At 53.7% G+C, this 23,207-nt stretch overlaps 1 protein-coding gene across 1 annotated transcript; it reads right to left on the bottom strand.

Annotated features, from left to right (window-relative positions):
- Positions 1-1,153: 1,153 nt before the first annotated feature.
- Positions 1,154-9,990, bottom strand: CPSF4L (cleavage and polyadenylation specific factor 4 like; the record flags this gene model as incomplete). The annotated part of the gene is made up of 5 exons (XM_082604231.1): positions 1,154-1,251; positions 2,124-2,219; positions 6,952-7,104; positions 9,293-9,343; positions 9,888-9,990. 5 exons carry the CDS (start codon positions 9,988-9,990, stop codon positions 1,154-1,156), a joined length of 501 nt encoding a protein of 166 aa, XP_082460357.1.
- Positions 9,991-23,207: the final 13,217 nt, after the last annotated feature.

Genomic DNA, 23,207 nt, shown 5'->3' with positions numbered 1-23,207 from the left:
CAGCAAGCTTTTTCTGCAGAAGCCCAAACAGTAAATATTTTCAACTTTGCGGGCCATCTGGTCTGTTGGAGCTACTCAACTCTGCCATCGTAAGCATGAGAACAGTCAGAGACAGTATGTAAATGATGAGCTCGGCCCTGTTCCAGTGAAACTATTTATGAGCACTGGAATTTTCATTTCCACACATCGCAAAATGTTACTTTGGATTTTTTTGTCACCACCTTTAAAAAGACATTTTTAGCTCCCAGGCTGTACAGAAACAGGCAAAAGGCCAGATTTGACCCCACAGGCTGTGGCTTGCTGACCCGGGATGGAGGCTCTCATATCAAGACTTGGTATCAGTGGGAGGTGGATCTGTTCCCATAGGGACCAGGCACAACCAGGATGGCCCTGATTCAGAACTCTGGACCACAAGTCCTCAGCTAGACCCCAGGTTCTTGAATAAAAACCACACATGTGTTCTGCAGCTAAGGAGAAGGAAAGCCTCAGGGGCCGAGGCCTGAAGCAGAGACGATGGAGGTCCGAGGGGGTCTGGGAGGAGTGATCCCGTATATGTGCCTTTCCCAGGATTCGGGGAGCAGATGGTGAGAGTGAGGGCATCTGGGAAGAGTGCAGGGCTGGGGAGCAAGGGTTCCCCAGGGAACCGTGCAGTAAAGGCGTGAGCCACATCTGCCCCCCTCCTACCTGCACTCACCTTCAGGTAACTTGGGTTGAACAAAAGATTCATCTTGGGGCTGAGGGAGGCATGGAGAGACATAGTTACAGCCGGGCTCTAGGCACCACCCAACTCACTGCTCATTACCATGTCCTGCACCAGCCTGATGCAGGTTGCCTGTTCTCAGAGCCCCACAGTGAAGGAGCCGGCACCCCAGCCAGGGAGAATTGCAGAGGATGAGGGTGGCGGGTGGGTAGGTGTTGAATGTCTCTACTGTTTCTAAGAGCTATACACCCATCCCCAGCAATGGATATACACTAACAGGATGGGTTAGAGTTCAGTGCAGCCCACAGCACCAGGAGGGGTGGGCGTAGGGTGAGCGAGAACACTGTGGGTAGGTGCTCGCCGGACACTTCACTCCCCGCCTCAGGCCAGCGAAGGTACAGAAGGATCTAGGTCTGGAAGCCAGAGTGAGCCCAGCGCTCGGGGGAGTCACGCTTACTGTGCAAATTGGCATTTGGGTCCCTCAGGGCAGAAGCCAGCTAAGTAGTTAATACATATTATTCTGTGGACGTGGCGATATTTACACAGGGGACCTGCTGGGCAAAGAGAAAACAGCTAGAAGGATCTTCTTTAGCTAATGGGGGAAACACACATGACAAAGCTTACCGGCAAGGGGAAGCACCAACTTCCCAGCCACATGACTGAGATGGGAAAGGGCACCTCAGAACGTGTGGGAGTAGGTGTCAGCTGGCCAGGCCTGACACAGTAGCGTCAGAAGTGTCCCTAACACGCGGTCTTGGAGGACTTACATGGATGTGGACTGTAACATGCTTTTATTTAGCTGTAGAAGGTTTGGCTGAGCAAAGGCCAACCAATCACACATCTTACTAATCCTCCTTCAGCCTCCCTCCCCTAAAATCCTCCCCGAACCAGGGCTGCCAGGAGCTCAGTAAGAACAACACACCCAGATACCGGAAAAGAAAGGACGGCGGTGCTCAGAGCACGGGGGCTCTGACGGGGGCCCTGCCTCCAAAGTTTGGCCAGATAGGGACAGTGAAATATATTTACGTGACACCCAGATGGGTAAAAGGCACAGAGAAGTGTCTCCTATGGGTCAGACCCGATGCGCCGGGCTGCCAAGGGGTCCTACTTCCACCCGGCCCAACGGCCCTCAGGGGAGCTGGTCCCCTTTTCATATTTGTTCAAGGTCACACCGTCAGTACATTCTGAAGCCATTGGGATTTGAACCGCAGTGAGCCTGCTCCAAGAAGCCCACCATGTGCCGCAGAGGGTTTCCACTGCAGGGAGGCTGGGGGGAGCTACAGAGAGGCCTGCTGTGGGATTTCAACCTGGGGCAGACCTCCACAGGCCGCATCAGCAATGTGCATCCTTCCCCTGCCGGGAGACTCCCCCAGAGTCCTGCTCCCCCATGTCCCCTAGAGCCCCCTTTCTGTCAGGGCCTCACCGTCCTTGCAGAAACCTTGGTCATACCACGGACAGTCCCGGGTCTTGAAGGCCGGCTTCACATGGAGAAAGGGACATTCCTTGTTGTTGCATTCACCTGAAAATCCCAGTGTTCTTTGTGCATAAGTGGGTTCATCTTTGCAGTCACTTCCGCCCTCCTGGAACAAGACTGACCCTGCCCCTTGCATATAAGCCACTTATCTGCCTTCTGGTGGTCAGCAGCTTTTTGAGGACAGCAAGATATTTCTAAACCTTCCTGCAACCTAAGAAAGGCGGATCGCAATCATACTGGCTAAGCGGGACTTGGGTGTGAATACACACATCTGGAAGAGTTGGGGCAGGGCCAGCTATCCAGAGGTATTTAGAGGCTACTTGGGAGGAAGGAACGAGGAGAGATGGGGAAGGGGAGACCCAGAGCCAGCAGCTTAAGGTCCAGGAAGACACAGACGCTGCGTGAAGATGTTGCCGTGCACGTGGTTAAAGCTTCATCTCTATGATGAAACCTACATGGCTTCCAGAGTAAAGGGGTGCAGTTCTTTCTGGGGAAAATGCCAAGAAGAGCAGAAAACCGCTTCAACGTTGGCACAGGGATTAAGATAAATGCAACACAGAGGGACACCTGTACTTTCACAAAGCCTGTGCTGTAATCTGTGGATTAGACCAAGACCCTGGGCTCCTAGGAGGAGCCAGCCCTGTCTGCATAGACCACAGGAGTTAGGGAGGGAGTCTAAGCACTCTTAGCTTCCCCTTAGGGACCCAGGGGCTCTGAAGGAACCAAGGGGGAAGATTCAGCCCTGTTTTCACCTCATTCAAGTAGAGGATTGGTGAGTGTTTCCAATCTCATCCTCCTTAAAAGCCTACAACTTAATAATGAAAGATCAGAAGGAGAAATTAAGGGAACAATCCCATTTACCATCACATCAAAAAGAATAAAATACCCAGGAATAAACCTGCCTAAGGAGGCAAAAGACCTGTACTCTGAAAACTATAAGACGCTGATGAAAGAAATTGAAGATGACACAAACAGATGGAAAGATACACCGTGTTCTTGGATTGGAGCAATCAATATTATCAAAATGACTGTACTACCCGAGGCAATCTATAGATTCAACGCAATCCCTATCAAATTATCGATGGCATTTTTCACAGATCTAGAACAAAAAAAAATTTTTTTTAATTTGTGTGGAAACACAAGAGACCCCAAATAGTCAAAGCAATCTTGAGAAAGAAAAATGGAACTGGAAGAATGAGGTTCCCTGACTTCAGACTATACTATAATGCCACAGTCATCAAAACAGTATGGTACTGGCACAAAAGCAGAAATATAGATGAATGGAGCAGTGAGGCAGAGCTCAGGATAGAAAGCCCAGAAAGAATGCCACGCACTTATGGTCAATTAATCTATGACAAAGGAGGCCAGAATATACAATGGAGACAAGATAGTCTCTTTTCAATAAGTGGTGCTGGGAAAACTGGACAGCTACATACAAAAGAACGAAATTAGAACATTCTCTAACACCATACACAAAAATAAACTCAGAATGGATTAAAGACCTAAATGAAGACCAGATACTATAAAACTCCTAGAGGAAAACATAGAACACACTTTGACATAAATCACAGCAGTATCTTTTTGGACCCTTCTCCTAGAGTAATGGAAACAAAAACAAAAATACACAAATGGGACTTAATTAAACTTAAAGGTTTTGCACAGCAAAGGAAACCATAAAGAAAACAAAAAGACAACCTAAAGAATGGGAGAAAGTGTTTGCAAATGATGCGACCAACAAGGGATTAATCTCCAAAATATACAAACAGCTCATACAGCTCAATATCCAAAAAACAAACAACCCAATCAAAAAATGGGCAGAAGACCTAAATAGACATTTCTCCAAAGAACACATACCAATGACCATTAGGCACATGAAAAGATGCTCAACATCGTTAATTATTAGAGAGATGCAAATCAAAACTACAGTGAGGTATCACCGCACACTGGCCAGAATGGCCATCATCAAGGTCTACAAATAATAAATGCCGAGAGGGTGTGGAGAAAAGGGAACCCTCGTGCACTGTTGGTGGGAGTATACATTGGTACGGCCACTATGGAGAACAGGTTCCTCAAAAAACTGAAAATAGAGTTATCATATGATCCAGCAATCCCACTCCTGGGCATGTATCTGGAGAAAACTACAATTCGAAAAGATACCTTCACCCCTATGCTCATAGCAGCACTATTCACGGTATCCAAGACAGGAAAGCAGCCCAAATGTCCACTGACAGATGAATGGATAAAGAAGATGTGGTACATACATACCGTGGACTATTACTCAGCCATAAAAAAAGAATGAAATAATGCCATGTGCAGCAACATGGATGGACCTAGAGATGATCATACTAGGTGAAGTAAGTCAGAAAGAGACAGACAAATACCATATGATATCACTTGTATGTGGAATCTAAAGAAAAAAAACACAAGTGAACTTATTTACAAAACAGCAATAGACGCACAGACATAGAAAACAAATGTATGGTTACCAAAGGGGAAAGAGGGGAGGGATAAATTAGGACTTTGGGATTAGCAGATACACACTACTATATGTAAAATAGGTAAACAACAAGGACCTACTCTATAGCACAGGGAACTCTACACAATATTTTGTAATAACCTGTAATGGAAGAGTCTGAAAAAATAACATATATATATTATAGAATATATATATATAGAACTGAATCACTTTGCTGTGCACCTGAAACTAACACAACATTGTAAATCAACTAAACTTAATACATTAATTAATTAAAGCCTACAACTTAGCGCTTTTCAGAGCCAAAAGGAACGCCACGGTGTCAATTCCACTGGTTTCCAAGCAGCTCCAAAGAGATCTATTTTTTACACTGGGCTTGTGCAAAGCAAGGTTCCACCTGACCCTTCAAGAGTACCACTCCTTCTCCAGAGTTTCAACTCCACCCTTACCCAGTTCTCTCATTTCACAAACGAGGACACCAGGGCTTAAAGAGGAGAAACGTGTCCATTTCCACCCGCTTCCTCATATTGACCAAGGGTTTTTCTTCCTGCTGTTGCTGCGCAGCTCTCGGTACAGTGCTAACTCTGGGCTCCATCCTTCTGAGGAATGGAACTGACGTCCCCCCGGGGGCTGGTGAACATGGGACAGAAGAAGATTATGGGAACTCCTCTGTGCACGGGGGTGGCTTTTCCACCCTGGCCTGGGTGCCGGCTGTGCATCCCTCTCTCGGCCAGCAGGTGGCACCGCACCCCACCCGCCCGTCTGCCTGTCAGAGCCCCCTGCCCAAGGTACCTTTGGGATGAGGACATCCCGGAGCAGAAGCAAAGCCCCCGGGCTTCCTAGCTCCTTTCAGCTGCCCTTTCCCACTCCTACATTTCCCCAACAATATTTTTTAAGTAAAACGATTTACTTCCAATGAGAACTGTAATTATGCTTTGATATTAGAAAAAGGTATTCATTCATTGAGTCCAAGAGCAAAAACACGGGTTACCTGTTGTAACCACCGGTGTATACGTCCGCCCTCACAGTAGGGATTATTTGAGAGCAGAGCGGACCTAGTTCTATTCCCGTATCCATGCCCAGCACGTCCCCAATCCCCAAAAGAAAGCCAACCAAGGTTTTTCAAAGAATAAAGTAGCATTTTAAATTAAGAGCTTTTTAGGTGACGCGACCAAGGGGGACCGGGCTCCATATACACTTTGTCCTTTCTTACAAGGGACACATGCGGGCAACCCTCACGAATTACCACTGCCAGGTCTCAAGTCCGAGGAGCAGGCAGGAAACAGAATTTGAGCCTGGGGGGAAGCTCTTACTGACCTTGGGGGGGTGGGGTGCCTTCTTCCTGGATACCCAGGAATGCCCCCCCATGGACACTAACGAGGAACAGCTGCCCACAGACACCCGAAGTTTCAAAGCCAAGCCGCCTCAGTCAGAGGTGCCCCTGGAGGCTGGCCCAGCTCTCCCTCCAAGTCCCTCTTTGGAATACAGTTTGAAAACTACTAGACTAGATCATCCGTAAGGCTCCTTCCAGCTCTGAAAAGCACTGAACTGTAAAAGTTTATGGAGAAAGACCTGAAACACATGCACAGATCCCGTTCTTAAACCGGCAGTGGCTTCCCCCTATGTAGCCCCTCAGATGACAAAAGACTTGAGTCAGAGGGGGGTGACATGCAGGTCCAGACCTGACCACACAAGGTCATTTCAGGGGCTGAAGCTCGCGGTCTCCCGTTTACAGTGACCTTGTATTGCCAAGCAGTGATGCTAGTTTTCCATTTACCGAAGCGATGTAAAAAGTTTTCTTCTAAAAGAAGAGTTAAAAATAGCAAGACGGTTGAAAGAGGAGGCGATGGTGTGCGTCGATGGGGCAGGTGCTTTGTGGGGACGTGGAGCACCGTGAAAGTGCCTGCTGTTTGGGAAACACTGGCTCCGACCCACCCCAGCCCATCCCGGGGCTTGAGAGAGGGCCTGTTCAAGGCTCGTTTCCAGACAGCCAGTCTGGGTGCGTGATTAGCCAGGAGTGGCCCAGGGAGGGCAACAATTCAGCCTTTGATTCCAGCCCTCCCCTTCCCTCGGCGGGACCGGCTGCGTGTGCCTGAGCCTGCTGGGGCAGTGAGGTAGGGCTCAGAGGACAGTTCCAATTTTTCTAGGGGGTTGGAGAAGCTGGCCCCCCGCGGCCTGGTCTGCCAACCTGGGGCACGCGAGGCCTCCTTTGGGGGCCCCTCCCAGACTTCATCCCATCCCTCGGCTCCCACTGCTACCCTCCGGGGTGGGGGGCGGGCACCAGGAAGGGGCATTACCGACCGAACTTGGAGTAGAAGTAGCACACGGGCATCCTGGTGACGTCGTACTGGTGCAGGAACTTGCACTGGTCACCCTTCTTGCACAGCCCCCGGAGCCAGTGCTTACACACCACCATCTTCTCCCCTCGGTCGTGCCGGAAGGGGCACAGCTTCCCTGGGGACACCAGAGCACCCAGCTGGGGGTCCCCGCTCACCTAGAGCCTGAGCCCAGCTCACCCCTGGAAGGAAGCCCCATCGTCCCTTCCCCTGGAGCCTGGGGGAGGCTAGAAGTGGGGGCCAGACACAGCTTAAAACACAGCTTCAAAGCCCTCTCTGCCTGGCGTGGTGCCCTGGCCTTTCTCGAAGCCCGGGGAGCCCCCAGGCTGTCAGGACACCTTCTGCGGCACCTTCCACACCCCTCCCCTCCAGCCTAATGGGGTGCTCCTACCAGAAAGCAGGGCCCTGGTTTCCAGCCCTGGCCCCCCGAGCCGCCACCCATCCTAGCAAGGTGCCAGCACAAAGTAAGGCTCATAAAGGACCTGTTGAATTCACGTCTTAAAAAACCAAATGTTCTGTTTCCTGATTCCAGAGATCTAACATGGTGATGTAGGAGCCAGCTTGGTAACAATTCAGAAGGAACTGGAAATGCTACATTTCACTCTTTGTCATCTTCACTCAGGTGGTCTTGCCGTGGGCAGGTAGGACACCCCTCAGTTTCTTAGCAGGACCCGTCTCGTGCTTGGCCACCTCTCCGATAGAATTTGTGAGGTGCTGGGGAGGTGTTCTTCTTAAGTAGCCTCACCCTCCAGCCCTGGCCATTGGCTTGCCTGGGTCTGACCTTCCAGACCTAAGAACAGTTTTATTTCTTTGCAAGAGGGTATCTCTGTGAACCACTGTTCTAGAGACTGGAGGGACCAAGCTGAGGAGACAGGGCCCCAGGAGGCATCACTAGTCCTGGCTTCACAAAGCCTGGAGTGACTGACAAGCTCATTTCCCTCCTCACCCCATCGTCCAGGGCTGCCCCAAACACGGACGAGGCATGTGGCAAAAATGGCCCCAGGCCCCCCCCCCCGTGCCTGGGCCCCTCCTGGCCTCCCAGCTTCCCAAGAACAAAATCACTTGGATCCCAAAAGCAGGTCCTAAGCTCATTCAGAGTTTCTTAACCTGGATCTCTAGGGGGGACTGGAGACCCCCAAATTGGAGGCAAGACTTCTGGGGGCAACTGGGTTTCCATCGGAAGAGCCCGTGAGTGGTTCAGGAGCCAGAAGAAAAGCTGAGAGCCACTGCTTTTCAGTCAGGTACCCCACACCCACCGATGCGCTGCTTTTGGGTAGAAGGGTTTGGAAGAGTGGTTTTTCTGTTTTGTTGGCCACACCGTGTAGCATGAGGGATCTTAGTTCCCCGACCAGGGATCAAACCCACGCCCCCTGCGTTGGGAGCTCGGAGTCTTAACCACTGGACCGCCAGGGAAGTCCCCACCGAAAAGCATATTGTTGAGCCACGTTGGGATGGGGGAGAAATAAGGATGCTTGTTGCAGCAACTCAGAGACTGCGGCCAGAGCTTTCCTAGGACACAAGAAATGGATGCAGGGACTTCCTGGTGGCGCAGTGGTTAAGAATCCACCTGCCAATGCAGGGGACACGAGTTCGAGCCCTGGTCGGGGAAGATCCCACATGCCGCGGAGCAGCTAAGCCCGTGCACCACAACTACTGAGCCTGCGCTCTAGAACCCGCGAGCCACAACTAATGAAGCCCGCGTGCCTAGAGCCCGTGCTCCGCAACAAGAGAAGCCACCGAAATGAGACGCCCGCGCACCGCAGCAAAGAGTAGCCCCCGCTCGCCACAACTAGAGAAAGGCTGCGTGCAGCAACGAAGACCCAATGCAGCCAAAAATAAATAAATAAATAAACTTATTTAAAAAAAAAAAGGAAATGGATGGAATGGCTGAGCAGGTCCCAAATTAACTCGGAGGACAAGAGTAGGGGGAAGGGAAGCACTCCCCCAGCTGGGGGAAAATAAATAAGTCGGAGGTATCCTGGGAGCACACAGCTGACACCCACAAACAATCCCACCTCCAGCAAGGCGGAAAGAAGGGAATGTCTCCTTCAGGGCAGCCCTGCCTGCACTAATCAGTGCTAGTGAATCAGGGAAATGCTAGGGGGGTGGGGGAAGGTAGGCTTCTGGGTGGAGCCCCCAACTTGCCCTTTGCCTACTTTTTATAAGACTAAAATTTTGCCCCGTCCCACCTTCCCCTCCCCAGGTGCAAATCCAACACCCCATTCCAGGCCAAGCTGAATCCCGTGTGGCCTAGACAGCCCCCGCTGCCACCCACCCCCCAACCCCAGGCCCACCTGCTGACCGACCTTTCTCGCAGAGCCCTTTAGCGAAGAAGTTGCACACAGCTGAGCTGGACTCTGGAAGGAGAAGAAGGCAAAGGAGGGGGATAGCTTCTCCAGAGGCTGTGGCTGTCAAAGGGCCCTCACCCCTCCAGCAGCAAGTCTCCCTTCTACCCGCCAAGGCTTGGGCCTGGGGGTCCTCAAGTCCTGGCCCTTGGGATGCCGGCCTCAGGAACCAGCCTTCAGCCTCCACACCTAAGCACCCCCAACTCTGAAACGGAGGTGCTGGAAGGGCCCAAGGCCAGCCTGGGAGCTCGGGAGGCCAATGTGCTTCTTCCCAACTTCTTCCAATTTACCTCTCTTGGGTCTGCTTGCCCAGAAGCCAGCCCCATTTTTTTTTTTTTTTTGGAGTCCTGGAAAGGATGTAAGAGGGGGGCCTGAGAAGCGAGGGGCTAAGCTGGGGCTCCCAGATGGTGGGCCCAAGCCCCCCTGCTCCTCCCTGGCGAGTGGCAGAGAGAAGGGGCCGCCCCATCAGGGAGCCAAGCAGAGGGGCCTGCAGAGAAGGTTGGGGGGCGGGGAGGGAGGGGGAGGGGGGGGCAGCGGGGTCCCCGTCCTCACTCACTGTCCATGCCCTGGAAAGGCAGGAGTCCAGTGCCCTTCTGCATCTCTACATCCTTCTCGAAGGTGAAGGTGATCCGCTCCAGCCCTGCAATGACCTCCTGCATCCTCTCTCTCCTGCTGGGGCTACTAAGAGTTGCTCAAGCCCCACGCAGATGGGCCTAATATAGCTCATCAGAGGCCCTTAAGGGGCCAGGCTCTGAGGCGGAGCCCCATCGCCCCGGCTGACTGCCGAGCTATAATCCCCAGGCACAGCTAGACAGACGTTACCTGATGCAGGTGCAGACGCCCCCAGGGCCCCAGTCCCCTACACCTGTACCTAAGTCCCACTGCCAATGCGCGCTGCTGGGGAAGGATGAGCAAAGCCCTACACGCTGCTTATCTCTGCATGTTCCCAAAGACGCCCATGCAGACGTTACCAAGCCCGTGTTCGTACTTTTAATGTAAAGACACAGCCACAGGTGAGCTGTGAGGAGAGTTGCATGACCCAGCCCCCCGGTGAGGCTGCGCTGAGTCTTCTCGATTCGCGCGAGCTGGCGCCTGGGAGCCGGAGGGCCTGGGGGCGGGGCGAGCGGTGCAGAGGGAGGGAGCCCCCCTCGGCCTCCGCATTTCCCTTCAATCAGGCCCCAACCCACCCCTCCCTCTGGGACTCCTGACGCCCCTCCTCTGGCCTGAGTGACAAACCAGAGTGAGCTCTTCACGGGAGAGAGGGAAAAGGACCGACATCCAGAGGACTCGGAAACAGCGGGATGAATAGCGCTTTGTTTACCACGCACACGATCCCGTGCTGGGCCGGGGGGTGGGGAGGAGGTGAGACCAACCGGAGGCCGCGGCCTCGCAGCCCGGGCTCCACCCGCCACCCCGGCGCCTCCCACCCCTGAGAAAGTGCTTTGTAAACGAAATTTCTATGCAAATGTTGTTTTATCATTATTACACCACCCCTGCCCCCAAGGCTGGGGACGTCGGAAAAGGCTTTCCAAGGAGCATCTGCGGGCTCTAACTGGGGCAGGCTTCCCCCTCCCCCTGCTCTGGTCCCCAACGGGCCTTCCCTGCCGACAGAGCTGAGGTTTCAGACTTGCTGGGGAGCGATGCCCGCAATCCAAGCGCCCTCCTTCCTGGACGCAGCAGGGCGAGGCGGGCCGCGCCCTGTAGGCCTGCGGCCGGGCCAGCAAGAGGGAGCCTGCTGGCTTTTGTTTCCGCCTGGCTGTGGCTCCCACACTCGTTGTTCTTTTGAACCCTGGATCAGAAAAGAAAACGGCCGGAGAGATAGACACCTGGAGCCCAGGCGGGGCCGGGAGGGGCAGGGAAGGGATCCCGGAGTCTCCCGAAGCCGGGAGCTCCCTCCAACTGCACCCCAGGGAGGCAAGGGGCGGAGGGTCCCTGGGGTAGGCGGCCTTGCTTCTTTGGGCCCTTTTCATGTACACTGATTAGTCTCCAAAACACCTTCATCTGTGGACACAGGCTCATGTCAGCCTCCTTCCCGCCAACCTGGCAGGGGGCAGCTACGTGAGAACATGGAGGCCCAGCAAGGCCAAGGGCACGTGGTTGGGAAGGTGATAATGATGGAATTCAAACCCAGGTCTCTTGGTTATTTCCTTCCATAAACATGCCAGAGCATCTCTGTGCCAGAAACTGGGGACCCCAAAACAAAGGACTGTGTCCCTGCCTTCAGGGATGGTCCAGTCAAGTGGGGGAGACTTTCACCAGCACGGTTCTACCACGGTGGGTGTTGGTAGCAGAGGGACAAACGCCAAGAGGCGTGTGCAGGGGCAGGGACGGGTGGCATGGGGCCACGAAGCAACATGGCAGGGCGGGGGCACGGGCAAGGGTTTGGTTCGGTCGAAGCGTGGGTTTAGAGAAGGGCAGTGTGGTGACAAGACTGGAGAAGGAAGTAGGGCCCCGAAGCCGGAGTGCCTTTCAGGGCTCGGTTTTTTATCACGAAGCCAGCGGGGAGCTCCTGCAGGGCTAGAAGAGCAGCACACAGCACCCTGAAGGATGGAGTGTGGGGAGACCACTTAGTGATGATAAAAAATAAGAATTATAGCCCTGGAGACATCAGCGGGGGTGCCTCTCAGCACCTTGGTGGCCTGAAGAGTTCATCAGGAGGGCGGAGAAGGAAGGAGGCCCCGTGGAGACCCCTCCCTCCATCCACACCCAACCCGGCAGCTCCCCTCCTCTCCCAGCCAGGGTCCCACGCCCAACCCGGGCTCCCGCCCCAGAAGGTATGCACAGGGTGTGGCATCCAGGGACTCCCTCCTCCCGCTCCCTCACCGTTTATTTGCCATAGAGTGACAGCGTCTTGCGTGCTTGGTTTGTTTTTTCTTTTTGGCTGCGTTGGGTCTTTGTTGCTACGCTCGGGCTTTCTCTAGTTGCGGCGAGCGGGGGCTACTCTTCATTGCGGTGTGTGGCTTCTCATTGCGGTGGCTTCTCTTGTTGCGGAGCACGGGCTCTAGGCGCGCGGGCTTCAGTAGTTGTGGCTCGGGGGCTCTAGAGCGCAGGCTCAGTAGTTGTGGCACATGGGCTTAGTTGCTCCGTAGCATGTGGGATCTTCCCGTCCCAGGGCTCAAACCCGTGTCCCCTGCATTGGCAGGCGGATTCTTAACCACTGCACCACCAGGGAAGCCCACATGCATGGTTTTTGCTTCCCCAAGATACCTTCTGTAGTGGGTTGACTTGTCTCCCCCAGGATGATACACCAAGTCCTCACCCCTGGTACCTGTGAATATGAACTTATTTGGAAACTGGGTCTTTGCAGATGCAATTAAGTTAAGGATCTCAAGGTGAGATCATCCTGGAATTCAGGTGAGTCCTGAACCCATGACTGGTGCCCTTATAAGAGAAAAGAGAGGGAGATCGGAGATGCTGAGATACAGAAGAGCCCCAGAGAAGAAGCCTCGCAAAGACGGGAGGAGACTGGAGGCGTAGAGCTACCAAGGGACCCCACAGGTGACCGCCCTCACCAGAAGCCAGGAGAGAGGCACGGGCCACTCCTCCCTCAGAGGCTCCAGAAGGGGGACTTCCCTGGTGGTCCAGTGGCTAAGACGCCATGCTCCCAATGCAGGGGGCCAGGGTTTGATCCCTAGTCAGGGCACTAGATCCCACATGCTGCAACTGAGAGTCTGCATGCTTCAACTAAACATCCTGCACGCGGCAATGAAGATCCCGCATGCTGCAACTAAGACCCAGCGCAGCCAAATAAATAAATAAATATTAAAAAAAAAAAAAAAAAGGCTCCAGAAGGCACCAACCTATGACACCTCAATCTTGAGAGTAAATTTCTGTTGCTTTAAGCCACCATCTTTGTGGCCATTTGTTATAGCGGCCTTAGGAAACAAATACACCTTCCCACTTGGAAATTGAGTTTCGGAAGTCCTCACCCCTTTCACAGATGAGCAAGTAAAAATGCAGAGAAGTTGGGTGATTGCCAAGGTCCCACAGCTAATGAGAATCAGAATCTGGAGTTGGATCTGGGTCTCCCACCTCCCAGACACTTTGCTTCTCCTCTGTCTCTCTCAGAACTGGGGGAGCTGCCCACCTGACACCCCCCATTTATACTCCTACCTCACGGCTCCCAAGTGGACTAGCACCCTCATTGTGCAAAGACAAAAAGCGAGCCCCAGGCCAGAGGAACCCTGGCAATGTCTGGAGGAGGGGCTGGCCTGGGAGCAGGGGGCCCGGCTCTGGGGTGTCCCCTCTGGAATCTCCCCACCCGCTCTTCTGTGCCCTGGAGCTGGTCCCGAGCATTTGTGTTTTCATTTCTTAATTAATTCATGGCTGCGAAGTGGACGCACAAATCACTGCACGAACAGCGGCATTAATTTTTAATCACCATCATTATGAGGTTCTCATTTAACTCTGGCTTCAGATTTCCCGAATCATCATCCCCCAGCTCCCTTCCCTTTATAAATGCACAGCTCTGAAAAGCAGTGGGTGCAGGGAGCTCTGGAATTTTCTGGCCGCCTGGAACTGGCCGAGGTCATCCTGCTCAGCCCAGCCATGGATCAGTCCCAGCCGGTGCTTTTCTGAGCAGAGTGTGGCCACGCCCCCTCCACCCCAGCACCCGTGCATCTGCCTTACTCCCCACTCGGGACCTGAGTTGATGCAAAAGGGGCAAGCTGGCATCAGACAGGTCGGGGTTCACATCCTGGTTCTGCCTGTCCCCAGTCTGCCACCCCAGGCCAGTCATTTAATCACCCCTCTGAGCTCCAGATTCTGCATCAGTAAAAGGGGACCCACATGTGACCTCCCTGGGGGGCTGAGGTTAGAAGTCCACGCGGAGGCCTGACACTGGAGGTACGTGCCGTGAAGTATGAGCTGGTGCTCAAGGCCCCAGGTGTCCGCCCCTGGGTCCATGGGGCCACCCCTTCTCCAAATGTATTATTCCTTCAGGCCCCTGATAAAAGGTGCTGTGAGGGGCAGGGGACTCCACACTGTCCAGGTGCTGCTGGAGGGGCCGCTCTAAGTCCCGTAGGGACGGGCCTGCCGCCAGAGAGCTGCTGGGCGGGGCTGGAGGTCAGAGGAGCCCCGGGTGACCCACAGCTGCTGCTCCGGCCCAGGGACAATGAGCCAGCGCGCCCTGCCCCCTCCACTGCCCTTTGTGCCCGAGATGCCACTTGGCGGGGACAGCTGTTGGCCTCCCAGTAGCCACTTGAAGTGCAGGGCAGGGAGGTCCAGCAGCTGGGATGGTCCTGCTCTGTCTTTGCCCGGGAGCTTGGCCTCTGGGAGTCCGGTGGTTCTAGAAACTCTACTCTGGAAAAGGCATCCCTCTTCCCTAGGGGTGTGGGCCCAGTAACAGGACAAATGACCCTGCCCACATTTCTCATCAGGGCCTCCTCTGGCCCTCACAAGCAACCACTGAAGTTGCTTCTGCCCGTTTTACAGATAAAGAAACCAAGTCCCGGAGGGGTGAAGCAACTGCTTAAAGCTCACACGGCCAGTTGATGTCGGAACGGGGACCTAGACTCCCAACCATTGCCCCTAATTATTAGGACTTCATCAGGGGAGTGTCCCCATGTACACTGCATTCTCTCTAATTCCCACAAAACCCCAGAAAGAGGCATTCTTCTTTCTCTTCTACAGTCGAGAAAACCAAGGCTCAGCGGCTTACCCGAGGTTCCCAAAGACCATTAGCTCGGTCTGCATAACCCCAAAGCCAAGCTCCTTCCAGCTGACCAAGCTGCAGTGCAGGAAAGGGCCCCACCCCTTGCCAGGCCGGTGAGACTACCAAGACCCCTGAGGCCTGAGACTGTGCCCGGGCCTATCGGTGGGCATGTGGATTATATTTCTAGCCAGAGAGTCAAGGAGACAGGACCTTTTGGGCTCAGGGGGGTCAGTCTCGGCCCAGGGGCTTCCCAGTAGCTTTTCTCCTCCACTGAGAGAGAGAGAGAGAGAGGTGGAAATTTTTTTTTTTTTTTTTTTTTTGTGGTACGCAGGCCTCTTACTGTTGTGGCCTCTCCCGTTGCGGAGCACAGGCTCTGGACGCGCAGGCTCAGCAGCCATGGCTCACGGGCCCAGCCGCTCCGTGGCATGTGGGATCTTCCCAGACCGGGGCACGAACCCGTGTCCCCTGCATCGGCAGGCGGACTCTCAACCACTGCGCCAACAGGGAAGCCCGTGGTTGAGATTTTTTAAATATAAATTTATTTATTTTTGGTTGTGTTGGGTCTCTGTTGCTGCGCGCAGGCTTTCTCTAGTTGCGGTGAGCAGGGGCTACTCTTTGTTGCAGTGCGCGGGCTTCTTATTGCGGTGGCTTCTCTTGCTGCAAAGCACGGGCTCTAGGCACGTGGGCTTCAGTAGTTGTGGCACACGGGCTCAGTAGTTTGGCTCACGGGCTCTAGAGCCCAGGCTCAATAGTTGTAGCGCATGGGCTTAGTTGCTCCGCAGCATGTGGGATCTTCCTGGACCAGGGCTCGAACCCGTGTCCCCTGCGTTGGCAGGCCGATTCTTAACCACTGCACCACCAGGGAAGTGCCAACATTGAGATTTGAAGATACTACACTGCTGGCTTTGAAGATGGAAGGTGGAACCATGAACCAAGGAATGCAGGTGCCTCCAGAAGCTGAAGAGGCAAGGAAACAAATTCTCCCCTAGAACCTGCAGAAGGGAAGCACACCTGCCAACACCTTGATTTTAGCTCGGTGAAGGCCCTTTCTGACCTCCAGAATTATAAGACAATACGTTTGTGTTGTCTCAAGCTACTAAATTTGTAGTAATTTGGTACAGTAACAATAAGGAAATGAAGACAGAGGGGAAAGTCACTGATGAACAGGCAGTTGAATCCTACAATGTGGGACACAGGGGCATTTGCAGAACTACTACAAGACCACTTAGCTCTCACCTGGATGGCAAGGACAGGTTTCTGGGAGGATGTGAAACGCAGCTGTGATAGGTAGAGCGTTGTCAAGGTGGTACAGGACAATGTTCCCAGCAGCAGCAATGCATTTGGGAAACCGCTTCTGGTTCTGCAGGGCTGAATCTGGCAGGCCGGCCGTTGAAAGAGGTCCAAATAGCTGGGGGCTTGGGAAGGGCCTTGACTCTGAGGCCTTGGGAGTCACAGAAGGAGCTGGCCTTGCAGCACGGGGTCTGCTCAGGGTAGAAAGTCAAGATAAACCATAATTATGAGCAAAGTTCTAATGTCTATCCCTGCATCCCGGTGGATGGTCCTGTGTACCTCCTTGGGCGCGTGAGCCCCTCACCCTCACTTGGGGGAGGGAGAGGAAGGTTTTTCTAGAACACAGGCCACCAGCTGGTTGCCGACACCGTGATGGATTAGTTCTCCCTGGCCCGGCCTGGTGCACTCACTGTGATGGATTGGGGTCAAGGTCACAGGTTTGACCTGCCTTTGGGTCAATGGAGTTGGGAAGAAAAAGTCCATTTTCATCACGAAAGACTGCCCTCTGGTCTGTTATCTCTAAATGATTCTTGGGTCACAAGGCAGACAGACACGGTACAGATGGAAAAACCCTCCAGGGCCTGACTGTTGACAGGGAGTCAATGGTGCCCACGCTGTGTACAAAGCCCAGGGGGTGTGGGTGGCAGGAGCGGGCAAGCAGAGGGCAACCCCTCCCCGCTCCCAGCCTGGACAAACCACCCTGACCCCTGGGTGGGGGGCGGGGGAGACGGCAGGGCCCCGGGGGGAGAAGCTCGCTCACCCTGCCCTTCCCTCCTGCTGGGCGTTCATCAGATCCATCCAGCTGCCCTCGCTCTCGCTCCTTGGCTTGGCTTTGCATTCCATCTCTGGCCCACGACTCCCCATCTAGATGAACAGTTCCAAGCACGTGGGGACTCACCCACTGTCTCAGTCAGCTCGGGATCCACGGACAGGGCATAAACAGCACATATTTAGTTCTCTCAGTTTGGAAGGCTGGAAGTCCAAGATGCAGGTACCAGCATGGCTGGCTTTTGGTGAAGGCTCTCTTCCTGGCTTGCAGAGGGCTGCCTTCTCACTGTGTCCTCACATGGCAGATAGAGAACGCATTCTGGTCTCTCTTCCTCTTCTTATAAAGACACTAATTCATCATGGGGGCCCCACCCTCATGACCTCATCTAAACTTAGTCACCTCCCCAAGGCCCCGCCTCCTAATACCATCACACTGTGGGACCACCTTCTCAACACACTCCTCACTCTGACCCCAGGATCAGAAATTAGAAAGCCACCTCTGTGTGGCTGCTTCTCAGATAATACCCACATAGTAACACGTTACTGGCTAAGAAGGGCCAGTTTTCTCAATTAAAGTACGTAACTGAAGATGCAAGTATATCCATTTTCCCCCGTGGGACTCCGTAAGCCTTTCTGTGGTTTGAATAAAAAACACGTGACCTGAAAACATTTTTGTCTTATATTGGCCTTTGTTTAAAAAAAAAAAAAAAAGGGTGTCTCACCACTCCTATAAGAGCAGTGGTTTTCATTACCGTGGGGGTGTTTGGCAATGTCTGGGGCCATTTTGGATCAGCATAGGGCATAGGCCATTGGGGAAATGCTCCCAGCATCTAGTGGGCAGAGGCCAGGAATGCTGCTCAGCATCCCACAGGGCACGGGACGTTTCCTGATAACAAAGAATGATCCAGGTCCCAGATGCCAATAGTGCTGAGGTTGAGAAATCCTGCTCTGTCTGGTAGAATCTAAATTGCATCTCTGGACTTCCCTGGTGGAGCAGTGGTTAAGAATCTGCCTGCCAATGCAGGGGACACGGGTTCGAGCCCTGGTCCGGGAAGATCTACATGCCGCAGAGCAACTAAACCTGTGTGCCACAACTAAGCTCTAGCCTGTGAGCCACAACTACTGAGCCCATGTGCCACAACTACTGAAGCCTGCGCACCTAGAGCCCGTGCTCCACAACAAGAGAAGCCACCGCAATGAGAAGCCCATACACCTCAACGAAGAGTAGCCCCCGCTCGCCGCAACTAGAGAAATCCCGCGCGCAGCAACGAAGGCACAATGCAGCCGTAAATAAATAGATAAATAAATAAATAAATAAATAAATAGCATCTCTTGGATGAATGACTTGGATGGCTTGGGTCTGACCCTCCATAGAGTTGGTTTTATTGATCTGCACCCTGGCATCAAGTCTTTGATTTACCGTGAGCGGAAATGCAGCTTGATGGGGTTTGCATGACCTTATCTGTTATGAAACTGTTTTGAAGACACTGACTGGGACCCCACCCCTGTCCCCTTCAGAGATCTCACAGGGATCCCTCTCAGACCTCAGTGTCAGAAAAAGCTTCTTCTGGGATTGTTCCAACCTCATAGACTTCGTGGTCTTGTAACGGGTGGATTTCCCTCTTTGCTTTGACTGATAGGAAGCTCAGAGCCCAATTTTCAGTCTACTTTGAGCCCATTTCTGTGTACCACCCTCTTGGTTCATTGTACTGTTTGTTCAAGGCTTGTTTTCTCTCTGATCTATTTTTATCCTATTGTATTTTAAGTATTTGTGTAAGCTGCCTCCAATCCTTTTTGGAACAAGGCAGGGTAAAAACAAAACAAAACAAAACAAAAAATTCAGCAGGGCCCTGTGGCCCTGGCGGGCATTTTTTTTTTTTTTAAGATAGATTTTATTTTATTTATTTATTTTTGGCTGCGTTGGGTCTTCGTTGCGGTGCACAGGCTTCTTATCGCAGTGGCTTCTTTTGTTGTGGAGCTCGGGCTCCAGGTGCGCGGGCTTCAGTAGATGTGGCATGCGGGCCCAGCAGTTGTGGCCTGCGGGCTTAGCTGTTCCGCAGCATGTGGGATCTTCCCGGGCCAGGGCTCGAACCCGTGTCCCCTGCATTGGCAGGCAAATTCTTAACCACTGTGCCACCAGGGAAGCCCTTGGTGGGCATTTTTTAACAGAGCAAGTTCATTTTCCCGCCGGGAAGGCAGCCCTCCCTGGCTCCTCCTGCCCCTCCTGGGAGTCTCCATCTTGGAAGACAGAAGCTCCGTGTGTAAGAGCAACAGGCTTCAGAGGCAAAGCCTCCAACCTCCATCTGCCTGCAAATACCTTTCCTCCCCCAGAGCGCTCTTTCCAGTCTCCCATCTGGCTGTTGGCAGGAAGCCACAGGGCCTTGAGAAGCCTGCAAAGGGGAAGTAGAGAGACAAGCTCTCCTGCTTTTATTCCTAACTTTGCTTTCCTGCATCTTTTTTTTTTTTTTTTTTTTTTTTTTTGCAGTACGCGGGCCTCTCACTGTTGTGGCCTCTTCCATTGTGGAGCACTGGCTCCAGATGCGCAGGCTCAGCAGCCATGGCTCACGGGCCCAGCCGCTCCGCGGCATGTGGGATCTTCCCGGACCGGGGCACGAACCCGTGTCCCCTGCATCGGTAGGCGGACTCTCAACCACCAGGGAAGCCCCTTTCTTTCTTTTTTTTTTTTTTAATTCTTTCTTTTTTTGTTGAGGTAGAGTTGATTTACAGTGTTGTGCCAGTCTCTGCTGTACAGCAAAGTGACTCAGTTATACACATAGATACGTTCTTTTTTAAATATTCTTTTCCATTATGGTTTATCCCAGGAGATTGGATATAGTTCCCTGTGCTACAGAGTAGGACTTTGTTGTTTATCCATGCTTTCCTGCATCTTAACTCAGGGTCTTTGGGGTCCAGGGATACTTTGCATGCAGGTTATTGCTGCGCCAGGAAGGGTCCCCGCCCAAGTGTGGAGTCCGGGCATTTGGGAGGCTGCTGTGTGAAGGCCGAGGTAAGCTGGGGAAGGGTGGGGGTGCCACACACACACCTGAAATAGCCAACCCCACCCCCTCCGCCACCCCGACAAGGACCACGCAGTCTACCGGCTCAGCCTTTCCCTCGTCTGTCACACCACAGAGCCAAGCCAGCCCCGTCCATCTCACAGCCTCTGCTCTGCTCCACTCACCAGACTTCAGCCAGCGCCGCCTTCTCCAGCCTCTGTCTTCCCATCTGTAAAATGGGTGGAGGCTGGTGGTGCACCAGATCCTAAAATGTGAAGATCCTAAGAACCCCCTTCCCGCAGGTGTCCCGAACCCCTCTATTCCTTTCCTATTCCTTGGTCCACTTTCTTCTGAGAACATGGTGCAACCCTGGTGAAGAGGAGGGGGTGGCTGGGGTGTGAGAATGGAGTCGAAGGGGAGCCCTATGGGACCAGCCTGGACCCCAGCAGGAGCACGGCCCTGAGGCTGTGGACAGAGACAGAGGCCAGCCCTGAGTGACCCTGGGAATGGCAGGGGCTGCTCTGCTCAGCACACTTGGCACCACCTGCAGGGCCCTTTGGCTGATGCAAAGCAGCAGTGGCTGCTGAAAGGGTCCTGGAGCTGCCAGCGCCTCACCTGGCAGGAAGCACACCCCCCTTTCTCTTGGGCACACCCCTACCTGCGGGGCTGTCAGCTCGGTCTCTCTCTGCACTACTCTGCCCAGCAGGTCACTGGCGCCGCCTGATCATTCCGGGCCCCAAAGTGGACATCACCAGATTGGGACAGTGATTGCAAGGAAGGGCGGGCTTTGGAGCCCTCGCGTGGGTCCGTCTCCACCTCCTCCACTTGCTAGCCCGGTGGGCCAGTGGCAGTCCTAGAACACACAGCCCTTATCATGTGAACAGTGCACAACAGCAAGTACCCAACAAGTAAAGAGCAGAACCCCTTGAGGAGCTGGGGAGGCGGAGGGGAGACACCCCAGTGATGGCTGGACCAGGGTGGGACTCATCCCAGAGCATCTTTGGGCCATGACTGCAGCCCTGCCTGAGGCAGAAGGTTTTGGCATCCCATCACATTTTTGGAAGTATTAGCTGCGATCTGAATTAAAATTACTAAATGATTGCCCAGAAAGAGTTCCCAGCTCTTGCTTTGAGTTGTCAGAGGTAGAAGGGGCCCTACAGAACATCTTTAGGGTAAGACGTGCCCTGAGGGGGCCCTAGGCTTCTCCGGCAAAACCCAGAGACAAAGGGGAGGGAGGAAGTATCCGCCCCCAACCAGGGAAGCTCTTGTTCAGTCTGTTTGTGTACCTCCGGACAAACAGAACTTCTGGTTTGTGTACCTCTGGACAAACAGAACTTCTGGTAAAAAGCTGAAAACGACTGAGCTACTGCCTAACTGTAAAGATGGAGAAACTGAAGCCGCCCAGAGAGGGAAAAAAACTGGCCCAAGTCCACACAGCAAACCAAGGTTAGAGTTGGTGGCTAGGCTCGTCCTGCCTGGTTATCCCATGCTTGTCTGGTGCGCCCGTTGAGCCCCCAGTCAGAAAGCATGCTCCCAAAGTGTGGGTCCAGCCGGCCCCTGGGTCTCCCTAAACAGCTAGCGCTTTCCCATCAAGTCAAAAAGCAGGTCTGCAGCCTTGAGGAGGCTGGCTGCTCCCAGACCCTCAAGAATCTGGGTGAGTGGATGTGGGTGGAATGGGGGGGGGTGGTACCCTATGTCTGGGAGGCACAGCTCCCACCCAGGTACCATCCCCGTGAGCCTTGCTGAACAGTGCATTTCTCTCTCCATTCCCCCCCAGGGCTGGGGGACCCCATCACTCCCGCTGGGCTTGGGTGTGTGCCCATCCCCCCTCCCTCCCCCGGGGGCCACCACCCCACCTACTCATAACTCTTGTCTTAGCCACATCCCTCATTACCTCTAATGAGCCAATCTAGGGACAGAGGGACCTGGGCGACATTTTAATTATGCTTCTAATTGCTTCCCAGGAGGAGGATGAGTACATGCCCAAATTTCTTCCCGGGAGAGGGGCAGGGTTTCCTGGAACTCAGCTGCACTGGGGCCCCCAGGTGAAAAGGAGGGCACGCAAGGGGCTTCAGGGGCAGAGACGCACCCACCCAGGCTGACGTTCTCTCCTTAGAGACACGCCCACGTCAGAGGGGAAGGGGTGAGGGAGGAGCTGGACCAGGGGCTGGAGGGGTTCCCGGGTCCCACCCAGGGCTGACACACCCCCTCCTCACTTCCCCAAGAAGCTTTGAGGTGCCTGTGAGTGTGGAAAGGGTTCTGACTCTGCCACTCGGTGACTTTGGAGAAGGTGGCCATGTGGCCCCTGGAGCACATCTCTGCTGTAAAATGGGGACACCAGAGTCTACCTACCAGGGCCAGGAGACTGAAGGGAGACCACATCCCCTGTAAGTTGATTCTCCAGGTCAGATGGTGAAAGGGAGGAGGGGAAGGAGGTCGGCACCTTTCCCGGCTGCAGCCCCACGCGGGTCGGGCACCTCCCTCGGTTTAATAACAACTTGGGGGACTTCTCTGGTGGCGAAGTGGATAGGACTCTGCGCTCCCAATGCAGGGGGCTCAAGTTCGATCCCTGGTCAGGGAACTAGATCCCACACGCGTGCCGCAACTAAGAGTTTGCATGCCACCAACTAAGGAGGCTGCGTGCCCCAACTAAGAAGCTGGCAAACCGCAACTAAAGGAGCCCTGGAACCGCAACTAAGGAGCCTGCCTGCCACAACTAAGGAGCCCACGTGCTGCAACTAAGACCTGGTGCAACCAAATAAATAAATAAATATTAAAAAAAAAAAAAACTTGGTAAACATCATGGCAGTGACTGTGTCTGCAGCCCAGCCCTGTAAGATCAGCACGATGCCCATTTAACAGATGAGGAGGATGAGGCACAAGGTGGCTGCATGACTAAGTGCCCGAGGGCCCCCAGCGGTAAGTGGCAGTCGGGACACCAAATCCCAGAGCCCCCAAGGGCCTGCCCAGGCTGATGGGCACATGAGGCGTTGTCCTTCCAGAAGCTGGGGAGTAGTGCAGGAGGGGCAGGCCCCACAGAGACAGAGAGAGAAGCCACCTCAGGCCCCCGAGTGCCGTCAGGGCTTGGGCAGCCCCAGCACCCTGAATCTGCACCCTCACCCCTATCCACCCCCCCACACACACACACAAAGCAGAGACAGACACCAGG

Source organism: Mesoplodon mirus (assembly GCF_964341445.2).
Source record: "Mesoplodon mirus genome assembly, chromosome: 18".
NCBI classification, from domain to species: Eukaryota; Metazoa; Chordata; class Mammalia; order Artiodactyla; family Ziphiidae; genus Mesoplodon; species Mesoplodon mirus.
The sequence above is the reverse complement of the archived record's forward strand: the minus strand, read 5'-3'. Positions and strand labels throughout refer to the sequence as shown.